At 48.7% G+C, this 12807-nt stretch overlaps 1 protein-coding gene across 1 annotated transcript in view; it reads left to right on the top strand.

Moving 5' to 3' along the window:
* LOC147628464 (uncharacterized) overlaps positions 1–12807 on the top strand; it is a 121433-nt gene that overhangs the window by 6391 nt on the left and 102235 nt on the right. The window contains exons 3-4 of the mRNA XM_086813052.1: positions 1234–1347; positions 1896–1988. Coding sequence (XP_086669178.1) covers positions 1234–1347; positions 1896–1988 — 207 coding nt within the window. The remainder of the gene's footprint in view (positions 1–1233; positions 1348–1895; positions 1989–12807) is intronic.

The raw sequence follows: 12807 nt of genomic DNA, 5'->3' as shown, positions 1-12807 counted from the left end.
TCAGATCATTCATAAGTCACCTCGTCAGAAAAATCATCCCATTGTTGACCAGACCAATCATGCCACCACAAACTACCATCACTAGTGAGGTGCATGGATGCGAGCATAAAGTTTTCTTGATCTGATTTATTACAATTGTAAAATATGAAGAAAACTGATGCAAGTAAGAATATAAAACATCGCCAACATCCATATTACCATCATACTTACTGAACTGGATCTTTTTTGAGAAGAGTACTTTCTGATGATGATGATGTTGATGGTGGCCGAGCTTCTTTAAGGATGGCTGCCAGCTCTTGTTGATGCCGGTCCTTGGCTGCAGGCTTCCCATGCACAGAGGTGCTCCTCTTGAAGCACCCTCTGTGCTTCGCGTTCTTGCAAGCTTTCTTTGCGTTTGTGGTGAAGGTCCTTGGCTTCCATCGCCCTTCAATGCTTAGCTTCCTCCAAATCATTATGGGTATGCAGAAGATGTTGCAAAAGTTCCTGGGTGTCCTTAGCTTGTTAGGCTATGATAGCCTGGGTAGTAAGGTTTTGTTGAGCAATAAATTGCAAGAATGCTGTGAGAGGGTCCATGGTGCTAGGGGTAGAGGTACTTGTGCGGCAGGATTCAGGAACTTGAGGAATTTGAACTTGGGGATACTCTCTCCATGGTGGAGTGATCTTCCGAGTGGGTTCTCCTTCCGAGGTGTCCATAGTGGGAGGCTGAACGAGTCCTCCGGATTCCAGAGTGCAATTAGACGACTATGTGTCAAGTGGACTGCTTTTACGGGTTCTTGCCTGGAACATGATAAACCAGCCACGAGAGAAAAAATTTAGCACCTCCTTTACGGGTTATCGCCTTTAACAAAGTAAAACCTCCAATCTCCCCCAAGTAAAAGTATGTCTGTGGTTACCCCCTTGAAACTCTCACTTTGTTAGTAGTGATCCAAAGGTTGTGCATATGGGATAACTTTTAGCAGAATTTTTTTTGATTCTAAGGGTAGCATGTGTTGTCTTATTCCTTTTGGACTTGAAACGCCTAAATGTTGCATCGAAGAACAATCAGTAGACGCCTTCACAAGGGGTCAACTAGTTAATTTGGAATGCCAGAATATTTATTTAATTTGTTTTACCTTGGATCAATATAGGCAACCTTCAGAAATTATACGTGGCATCGAACCTTCCAACCTGACATTTTTACTTGCCGGGGTGTCTCTTCCAATATATTGTGATGTTTTCTCATCACTTGTGCAGGGAGTTTTGCTCATCAACAATAAGATACTAAAAGAGAGCCTTCTGCCATCACCCCAAAGATGTCTGCAAGCAATATTCACCTTGGTTCCAGAGCTTGTATCGCAATATTATCAGGTATGAGCCCCAGCACCCCTCCCCCTCCCTCCCCCTCCTCTCCCCTCCCTCCCTCTTTTTTTTCTCCCAAAAAAACACCTCTATATTAAGTATGAAAAAGACATACAAAATCCAAAGAATCAATGACAAATACACCTTGCAAAGCATAGAAAATCCATAAAGGTGGCTGAAAGCACCATGATAAGCTGGATGAAGTGAAGAAAGAACATTTCTTCCATTCTCTGAGAAAGCTCTTCCTCTTGGCGGTGTCTACATGCAGTTTTCAATGGAAATGTGGCATGTTTTTTTCTCTGTATTTGTTAAGCATGCATAAAATCTGGCATGTTCGTTAATCTGGTTCATGTTTTATTGTCTGCCTTTGTCAAAGCATGCATAACATTTGGCATGTTTCTTTGTCTGCCTTTTCAAGGTATGAGCCCCCTTACAGAGTCATGCAAGAGAATATATTTTCAATGGAAATCTGGCATGTTTTATTGCATGTCTTTGTAAGGCATGCATAAAATAGTTTCTTGAAGACATTATTTTTTTCTATTGAAGTGTGCTTTCAGGCATTTATCATTGAAATCCATACAGCAACAAAGAAATTACTCACTAAGCCATCAAGTGTGGAAGAGTTTGTAGAGGTTGCAAATTTTCTTCAGGTACAGTCACATATCTGAAAGGTTTTTGTCTAAAATGTCTAGGTATCAGAAGTAAGATGAGATTATGCTTGAATTTCTCTAACTCAATGCTAATATGTATGCATGATAAAATCTGTCATGATCACAAGGCTGTTGCATGAATGATGAATTCCCTTTGTTGGGATTTTCCAGTAAGCCTACTCAGCAGTCTACTGAGCGATTGGAAGATGACACGTTGTTTCTTTCCCTTGAGACAGCAATTATATTTATGTAGATGCCAGGTTTTGAACTTACGTGCAAGCAAGGGCCTTACTACTAAAAGCTAGAGCATGCTGGCTACATAGCTTGATTATGCTGCTCATCACAAGTCTGAGAGAGCTTTAATGTCTACAAAAGAACAGAGAGTCTATGAGACAAAAAAAAAGTTACAATGTGTTCATGAAGTGATTGAATCATGGAAAAACATAGAAAAGCCAAGTAGAGATGAAAGAAGAAAACAGCCATGTAAGTGCCACTGTACAATGCTACAATGTGTGGGGATTAAAGTGAATCCTGGAGATCTATGACTGTATAGAGGCTCTCCACGTTCATTGCCTGTGGAGGGGAACTCCAGTGTCTCTGAAGGATCTCTCGGATCTGAAGCTGTGGGGTGGAGAATCTCCTCGGACTAGTGGGTCTTGGGGGTCCAGCTCGCTGCACCTGGATAGCTCTGTCTATGGAGACGCCTGGGAGGCCAAGTGTCACCTGTGGCACGTGGGCTGTCAGTGTGTACTGCTTGGTGCATCGACTGGGGGCATCTAGGTCAAAGCCCTCCCATGGTTATCAGCAGGGGCCTTCATCCTGGGTCAGATGAAAGAAACTAGTGATGGGGTGCTGTGAGGTATCTAAGGTCTGCATCTCTGCCTTTTTGCATAGCTGATCTCTGCAGGGATGCAGCTCCATCAAATAGAGTCCCAGGCATCATTGGTATAGGAAATCAATGACCTGAGACAGTGGGCCAAATCCCTTCTTTAAGAGGCAATGAAACCTCCTTTGTGTCTCATAGTACACTGGGCATGCGAAAAGGGTGTGTTCCTCCTTCTCAACCTCTAGGGAACAGAATCAGCAGATCCTGTTCTATCCGCCCTCTACTCGCCTAATTGCCACCCTTAGGCGATGTGATGAGACTCTCATATGGACAATTGCAATCCTCATGGCATGTGACATGTTTCTGTGAAGGTAGTCACCAGTCTGAACGAAGCCATCCTTTGTGAGCCTTATAAAGTGGTCCCAATAAAACTGCAACTTCGTAGGAAGCTGTAGTGGATCCAGCCAGGTGACATGTGTCTCTAGTCTGAAGAGGTCAGCTCGGAAAATTCAGTTGATGTCCTGGTGGGTAAGAGTTTATAGTGGTGTATCCAGACTGTAGTAGCACAGAGTCGACATATCCTGTCCTCTCTGGCAATGCCCTCTGCTCTCCCCGCCTCCACTCTAAGGTCGTGGGATGAGACCCGAATCTATGCAATTGCAATCTGGATGAGACCCTAATCTATCCAATTGCAATCTTCTTGGGGGCGATTTTTTTTGGGGGAAGGGAACCATGTGGTGTGGGTGTGTAGGCTTAAGGAGATTTGACCTGATGATCCGATTGGTATCTTGATGGTGATGTGGAGGAAGGGGCGTCTAAATTGTACTAAAATGGTGGTAGGCGATCCATCTATGAGAAACCAACCAGTGACCCTAGCATACCATACCTGTTCATGTCCCTGCCCTGCGAGGACTCCCAAGCAAGCCTTAGTAACCTGTGGCTGTCCAGGGTATGGAGTTGATGTATGGCACTGCATGGAAAAGTGCATCTACCACCAAGGGGTTTTCCCGGAGCTCTGCCAAGATGATAGGGTGTGGTGCTGAGGGTTTTCTCCAGATCATGTGGGTTAACATCATAATCTGAAGCCTCTCATTCCTTCTTCAGTCCTCTTCATTGAGGTCTGGCCCCCAGAGGGGGGTCCATACATCACTGCAAGGGTTACAAAGGTACTAAAGAGTCATCCCTTACTGCTAGACTTGTGGAAGTGTGTCCGAAAACACTCTTTGAAGGAGGGCTAGGGCTGCGTTAGTCTAGCCTGGGCTGCAGGGACGCGTGTTGAACATGGAACCAGTGAAAGTGACTCCCAGGCAGTCTGAACACATACATGAACACCTCTGCCAAATTATCACACCGTACATGATTTTTGACGGTCCTGAGCTCCTCATCTGTTGAGCGCTGTGCCCTGTCCTCAAATGTCACCCAAGCACGCAAGAGACTGGCTGCAAATTTGTCCTCAAATGCTGGGCTAAAGCCACATGCCGACATCTCTGTGAAAATCCATCTCGTGCTCTAAGGCCAAGGGCCTCCCGGCATCGGAGTGTGGGCGGAAATCCTAGCCAGGAGGAAGTCCTTCCAAGGCTCACCACCCAGAAGAAGACCTTGAACAATCCACTTGCCCAACATCGCACAGCTCGGAATGGAGGGGTCAATGATGCCTAGGCCCCCTCTGCTGCATGGCTGAATGATCACTCTCGGGGCCATCTTGACCCCGACAAGTCTCCCATCACTGCCAGCCCATAGAAAGTTGCAGATCAAACGCTAAACCTGACCAATACATGCCTGGGAGAAAGATGAATCTCTGGAGGTTCCCTTCATCCCCCAACCAGTATGCTGCCATGTCATCGACGAACTCGGAAGCTCCTTGTAGCCGGCACCCTTGCTGCGGGAACAGCTCCACATGACATGGCAAAAGTGGAGGTGACTTGGACTTGGTGGATAGCCGGCCACGGGATAGCTGGCCAGGATGCCAACCTGGACTTCCCAGATAGTCGGCCATTGATGGCGACATGCTTAGACTACCTAGCTGATGGACTATTGGAGTCGGCTACTCACCTACCATCGGCTATTTTTGGCGACCTCTACCAAGGGCTACTACACGCGTTCCTGGTGGAGAGCAGATATATATCATATCACATCACTTCATATCAGCATCATTGTATTGCACTTGAGCACTTAGTTTACTGGCCACTCCACTGTAGCTTTGATTTTGGCTTTGTATACCCTTGGTTTTCATTTTTCTATTGGTCTAGGTGCTGTGGTGCATGGACAGTGAGCCCTCTTGTACTCCGTGGGATCATATAGTGATTGATGAGTGGCTGGCTACCTTGATGTGTTGTGATACAGTTATGTGTTGATGATTCTTTCTTGTTAGTCAGTTATGTTTGTTCTTCTGTCGTATTTGTTCAGTGTGTTTCTCTGTTCCTTTACCCACTCATTTGAGGTGACCACTCACCTGAACTGTGCACTTGTGTAGCCCTAGTCCAGGGGTAGACTCTGCTTGGCATACTGTCACTAGAGAGAGGCCCATTAGAGTAGTGGACCTGAGACACTCAGGCTGGCTACAGGCACACTAAATTTTTGGCACGCCCGGTGGGACCTCTCTCATGAAATTGGAGAGCCTACTCCGCTAGCTCTTCTACGACCACCTGCATGCATCATACTCGCTCTTCCCAAGGTCCTGAAGTTAGCCCTCTCTCCAGCTCCTTCAAACTCTATCAGAGAAGGAAGTTCCGCTACATTCCACCAAGAAGCCCACCTCAGCCTTTTCGACTTCCCCCTCTAACGTCACCTACAATGGACCAAGCCACCGGCCAACCATAGGCATTGGCCACTGTGCTGGGTAGAGTCAATGTCAAGTTGCCCACTTTCAAGGGGTCATCCACAGAGGATGCCGATGACCATGTTTGGCAATTTTTGGCCATGTGGAGAAGTCGGGGTCAACTCGAGAGGACGCTTACTTGGGGTTGTTCCCGTCTACACTAGAAGCCTCTGCTGACAAATGGTATAGTCAGTTTGATGCAGACCACTACAGAACCTGCACCGCCCTGAGGACGGCCTTCTGCACCATGCTTTGGCCCAGCAACTACCAAGAGAAGATTTTGGATCAACTGGATAAGCTTCAGCTCCAACCAAGTGAGACTCTGGCAGAGCTCATGACAAGAACGCAAGTGCTCGTTAGTCGTCTCACTGTGGAACCCAGAGACTTCATGGTCAGGAAGTGGATTGAAAAAGCACTACCCCGCACTACACAACAGAAGCTGCGGGAGACTCTTCGCCCAGAGGCCACCTTGGCAGAATTCAAGGCCATGGCCACCCGTCTTGAAGATGCCCAAGTTCTCTTTGCTGATGATGGCAAAGCCTTCTCGGTGTTTCCCCAGTATGATGACCCCATCAATTCCCTGAAGAAAGAATTGGAGACCCTGAAGGCCACAAGGGCTAAAGAAGAGGAGGAGCAGTTGAGGAAGGACGTGGAGTCACTGAAGCTCCAAAAGCCCAGAGAAGAGGAGGAAGATGCACTGGCCAAGTTCCGCAAAGAACTAGACGACCTCAAGGCGACTCAAGATGCCCGGCGCCCTGTTTGGTGTACCCTCTGTCAAGCCTCGGGTCATACTGCCCAAACATGTCCTCAAAGGAAGTAACTATTTGAAAAGGTTCCGCCAACTTCACCAGCAACAGCAAGCCAGTCACTCCCCCGCCTCAACACATCTAGCCTTGCCCTATCTCCCATCTCCAAACTACACAATTAGCCCGAACCAGAATCTTCCTCCTCTCATTCCAATCCCTCCAAGTAACCCGCTCACTTTTGCCACCACGCCATCCCTAAATAATCCTCGCCCTAAGTGGTCTCCTCTGAATCGCCCCAATCGACCTATCGTGTAGTACCGATGCGGTGAATACGGTCACTTCCAAGGCCGCTGCCCTCTCCCTCAAGGCTCCCCACCTTGTCGCCACTGCCCGGAGGCCAGTAACCACTATAGCCGGGACTGCCTTAGATAGCAAGCAGGCACTTCGGCCACTTCTTCCGGAGATTTTAGCTTCCCTACCACCAACTTCATCTCTGTACAAGTTGCACCTAGCTGCCGGGACTGCCTTAAATAGCAAGCAGGCACTTCGGCCATTTCTTCCGGAGATTTTAGCTTCCCTACCACCAACTTCATCTCTGTACAAGTTGCACCTAGCTGCCGCGCCCTGGCACTTTCCCCCTTTTCCAATAGAGTCATCCCTGAAGTAGCTACCTCACGCAATTCCCCATCACTTGGCGTTCTTACTCATGCACAGCGTGCCGTTTTAGGCCTCAACCTGCCAACCACAGCTCCTCTCTACACTGATCCAGTTCAACCCTTGCCATCGGAAATTGATTAAGCCGTTCAGAAGGGTGTTGCTGATCTTCAGGGCACCTCCCCCGCCAACCACCCAGTAACAACTTGCAATCAATCAGAACCCTGCTCCAGACCACCTACCCAAAAATTTCCCTCTATGATCTGTTGCACCTTAGCTCTCAGGCCTGGGCTAACACTCAGGCCATACTCCAGTCCCTGCCCCGTATAGGGGACTACAATGGTGGGTACCACCAGGCCAGTCCACAAACATCCACTTGTCTGGAGGTCAAGGCAACCTCGTCCCTCACTTACTACAAGAGCCCACGCCTGACAGTCAAGGTCAAAGACATCTCTCTTTCGGGGTCATTATCGACGGCAGGTCGGGTGTGAATCTGATGCCAGAATACACTCTGCATGCCATTGGCCTCAACATGACCCGGCCAGCCAATTTCTCCATCACTCTGGCAGATAAGCGTACAGTGACTCCTCTTGGAATCATCGAAGGGGTTCCCATGGAGGTGCAAGGTCTCACCTTCAACATTGATTTTGTAGTCATCCGGCTTCCCAAAGTTCATGGCAGCCACTCCTTGTTGATCAGCCATCCATGGCTAAGGTACGCACGTGTTCTTCATGATTGGAGTGCTGATAAACTCTGGCTGTGTCCTTCTGGAAAAGCAAAGGTGGAACTTCTGCTCAAAGATGTCCAGACCACAACGGCCGCGACTCTTTCACAATCTTTCCTCGACAATCAGCCAATGACTGTGAATCACTCACGGATCTCTATCACACTGAAGAAGGACACATCATTGATTGGATGGGGGCCGCCACTCATCTCACTTGCTACATGGTAGTCCTCTCTAGCCCAAGGCAAGCAGAAGGAACCAACTCCCCATGAAGACCCTGTCCAAGTCATTGGCCTAGGGGAGGCCATCAAAAATCGCCGCCACGGGAAGAAGGCGCCCCCCTCTTCCATCTCATCCTATCAAGGGGCAGGAGCTTCCTGTAGCTGTCTCCGTGCCCCTTCTACCAAAGCCCAGTTTTACTACCGGTATCCCAGCTCTAGCTTGTTCGACTTCCCCTCTGGCTGGTGGGATGTGAAATACGGGTATTCCCCTATTGCTCACAACCCCGCCCACGATCCTTCTGCTCTCCAATATTCCGCTAGCAGTGGTGAACCCCTTGCCCTCCCCTCTTGCCAAGACCCTGTCAGTGAAGTAAACCTCAGCAACTCTGATGACCCTCGACCCATTCTTGGCTGTGGGATCACCCGTCTCTACTCAAGCAAGCAATCTCATTCTCCGTCTGTCACCTCCAATCAATCCAAACGGCACTTTAAGCTTTGTGAGTCACACTGGCTATCATAGGTGCTTCATCTGTATTATGCTGACATAGCCCTTCCTCTCACAAAGCTCACTTGCCCCTCCACTCACTTTATTTGGTCACCCTCAGCCTCCCATGCCTTTTCTTTTTTCAAGCACCATCTCACGGAAGCTCCTATTCTAGTATCTCCAAATTGGTCCCTCATCTTTCATGTTCACACTGATGCGAGCCTCACCGTTTTGGGGACAGTTCTTACTCAGCCGGACAAGGAGCATTTTTTTTTTTCCAGAAAGGAGACTTCTATTAAGTATGAAAATTTTTTACAAAATGGAGATTTCACACCAAGCAAGGTGGAGATCTCAACCAATCAGGAGCCGTGTGCTGCGAATAGGGTCCCGAATGAGAGGATGTGAAAAAGATACCAATGTCCCACTCTCATAAACTGGCCGCGCTTCCTCTCCGCAGCCCTCGAAGATCCTTGGATTCTGGCCCAGGTAGCCATAATGGTGTGAATAATATCACTCCAAATCCTGCAAAGACACTAAGAAACAAGAACAGGAGTACCCTCAATGGCCTCAGTGCATCTAGCATTCCAGATATTCTAGGCTGAGATGTTAGCAATAATCTCCCAAGAGCTGTCTAACCTCTGTGCCGAAGGGACAAAGTGTGAAAGTGGCAAATCCTGAAGACAACACTGTTGAGCAACTCCTTGCCTAGCCATAATGGCCAAGCTCCTGTCAGTCCCCTCGAATCTTAGCTGAGGCCCAGACTGTGTCAACCAAATGATAGAGCCAAAAGAAATGATAGCATCCCTCTTAATCCTACCAAAGAGAGGTGCAATCGCAGACCAAACCCTCTGTGCTTCCTTGCATTCACATAAACAATGGTAAACTGACTCCGAAACTCCTGCACATCTAGGGCATGCTGAGCAAGCACCAGTAACAAACCTCCACTGATTAGTGGCCAGACCACCATGAAGAGAAACCCAGATAAAGGAGGAAATCTATGGCTTTCTATAAGAATGCCACAATCTCCGCCAAAATACCCTCTGAATGTCAGTCGAAATGCCGTAAGATTCCCAATGGGGTCTAAGAGTAGGGACACTTTGAATGTGTCCCAAGATAAGATGTCTGGCATTGCGCACTGTATAACTGAAAAAAGGCATGCTTTTCAAAGGGTTACAAACACCCTTCCACTCCCGGGTCCCAATGCAAATGTCTGATAGGGCAGCCATCATATCAAATATACTCCTTCCTTGGAGGAACTCATTCTGTGTATCATGGATAGTCCTTTGGAGAATCGGCTGCAACCTTATATACTCAAGGCTTTAGCTAAGATTTTATATGCAGATCCAAGGAGGGTGATGGGCCTCTATTGCTTAATGTCAGTGTTGTCCCCACTCTTGGGGATAAGGTGAATTAGCCCCTCCGTGAGGTATGGCGGCATCATACCCGACAACCACATTTCCTGAAGGGCAACAGTGATAGCATCTCCAGTATGATCCCAAAAAAGAATAAAGAAGGCGGGAGAAAGACCATCATCACTTGGGCATGAACCACTGGAAAGAGCATGCACTGTGTGAAGGAATTCATGCTTCGAGAAAGGGGCATCCAGGGAAGAACACATAGCATCTGTAATGCGTCTTGGCATGCACTCTTGAACTTTCTGCCGTGCCACATCTCTATGAGGAGAGGGCACCTCTGCAGTCAACAACGACTGATAAAAATCTGAAGCAATACCCCTCACGTTATCAGGCTCAATATGAACCTCACCCTGTGAATCCTGCAAGTACCTCACAGAATCCCTGCTATGGGAAGGCTTGTGCACTGAGAAAAACTCTTTGTTGCATCTGCCACCCATCTGAGTCCAAAAAGCCTCGTTCGCATGAAACGCGAACTCAACCCTCCTGTCCATGGCCAACTGCAGCTTTGCTCTAGCTGTGCTCAAGAGGTCTTCAATCCAAGACGCATGCGGATGCTTTTCATGTTGCCTCTGAAGAGCAACAATCCTACGCCTAATAGCTCTCTCCTTGTCCAGAGCCTTCTTCCTGGACAAGGCAGTGCTATGATAGTGATGGCTGGTCCTTCAGAAGGCGCTTCCTACCACGGGTGGAAAGTCCTCCAAGGCCCTGAACATTCCAATTTGTGTTCCTGCAACAAAAGTACATCCATAGACCCTCCTGTAAACAGTAGGGTGAAGCTGGTCCTTCAGAAGGTGCTTCCTACCACGGGTGGGAAGTTCTCCAAGGCCCTGAACATTCCATGAGACGATTCTCATGGAAGAGAAGAGGGTTTGACCCCCGATCTAAGAAGACGATGGGCAGCCTGAGGACGCCTCTGATAATGCTGGAGGATGGGATAATCCACGAGTCAAAGTCCACTGACATGCCCTTGTCCAAGGCCCTGCACAGTACCTGCATATGTACGAGAAACCTGTTTGTCCTATGGGGCATCAAGGGCAATGACATGATGCTGAGAATCCTGCAGTACATGATCCCCACGCACTGAACATCCTGCATATCGCCTCCTCCGAGTAAAGAGGACTCAACAAAACCATCCTGATCTGAGATATCATCTCTCTGTAAAAGATGCATCAGCTGACACATCCCTCTGACCAAAAACATCATCTATCTGTACATGATTTGAGGGAGCCTTTCCATCAATCTCACCAGGGGGACAGGTGTGAGAGACAAGTCGCCACACCTGGCGGACTGAAGAAGCATGCTTGCGAGGCCTCTTGCGACCCCGAGCCCGAGGGAAATCTCGAGCAAAGTGACCCTGTTGGTGACAAACCCGGTACTGATCGGGTTTACCTGCAATCTCCATGCGTTGCTTCAAAGGGCCACAAGGGCCCGTAAGCAAAACATAGTCCTCAAAGAGCTCAATGTCATAGGCAAGAACCATGGCCTTGGGGACAACATCCGCCGAGGCAGTGACCACTTGGGAAGAAGATGTCGGCAAGGCGTGGCGGGGGGGCACTTGAAGAACTAGCCCAAAGGCGGACCTGATGGCCTCTAACATAGGCCAATATGCGCGAGGAAGACCTGGGAATCTGAGAGCAATCCGTAAACGGTTCCGGTCTTCCTCAATAGGGTCAAAATAGTTGGACTAGGGAAGAAAGAATATCTTCCTCGGGCCCAATGGCAAAAGGCTGCCCTTCAAAACCTCTGAGGTTGCGTCCTTATAATCAAAATCCACTTGGAAGAAACCTCTTCCAAGCAACCTGACATCTCGAAAGTGTGAGGTGAGGTAGGAGGGCAGAGCCGCCAGGACCCAATCCCGAGCTTGGAGACGGGAAGGGTGAGATCAAAAGATTCTGGCAATGTCGTTTTGGAGTCTTTCTCGATTTCGTCGTAGAGGACCCCGAGCTCGGCTTCAGAGAAAACAATGGTTTGCTCGGCCGGGGGAGATTGATTAGCCATTATGCTAATCGAAGAAAAAGGCCGACTTGAACGCGGATGAGGAGAAATCTGAACCAAGGGGAAGGGGCAGGCATGGAGGTGGAGGAAAGGAAGGGAGGGTGGAAAAGGGGCAAAAACGGAGGGAAGCAAGGGGAACGGAGGAGGGCTGGACACACATGCGAAGAAGGGCGGGGGAAGGGCATTGCAGCAAAGGCTGCCCAGAATGGAAGAGGCGGAGAGAGGAGGGGAGGTGAACAAGGAGAGCAGGAGGGTAAGGGGCGGGAGGAAGAGGGGCGGGCAAAAGCAGGGGCGAACAGTGGGGGAGGAAGGAGGGGGGGCCTAGGAAGAATGGGGGGTGACATAGCCGACAGAGGTGGGGGTTTGGGGAGCTCGCAGGTCGCCTTCACCAGTTGAGCGTGGCGGAGCAATGTCGTAAGTTTGGGCACAAGCAGCGCTATCCCGAGGAGCAAAATTTGGATCGGCCCATCACTATGCCAGTTGGCTTTTGACTTCAACAGAACAGAATTACATCACTACAGAGAGATGACTAGCAATAGTCTAAGCGCTTCTGAAGTTTTGCCATTATCTCTTGGGTGTCCATTTCATTGTCATCACTGACCACCACGCCCTAAAGTATCTCCTCAACTCCTCAACAAACATCATGTTGCTGGTTTTGTGTGTGGCACCGGTACTTATCTTCCAGGAGTTTGATTTCGACATCCTTCTGCGCCCTGGGATACATCATGTCATGGCTGACCATCTTTTGCGCATCAACTCCGGTGAACCCGTTTCAGGTATTTCTGATGATCTTCCGGATAGTGTCTTATTTAAGGTAGATGCTGCCCCCCATTGTTATGGGGATGTTCTTCAATTTCTCGGTACAAGCTCCTATCCGCATCCGGCTACAACACAAGACAAACGCTGCCTCCTGATCAAGAGTAGGCCCTTTCAACT

This window comes from Cibotium barometz, chromosome 19, assembly GCF_041138505.1.
Source record: "Cibotium barometz isolate CiBa-2024 chromosome 19, ASM4113850v1, whole genome shotgun sequence".
In the NCBI taxonomy this organism is placed as follows: Eukaryota; Viridiplantae; Streptophyta; class Polypodiopsida; order Cyatheales; family Cibotiaceae; genus Cibotium; species Cibotium barometz.
Note: the sequence above shows the minus strand (reverse complement) of the source record. Positions and strands in the feature narration are given on the sequence as shown.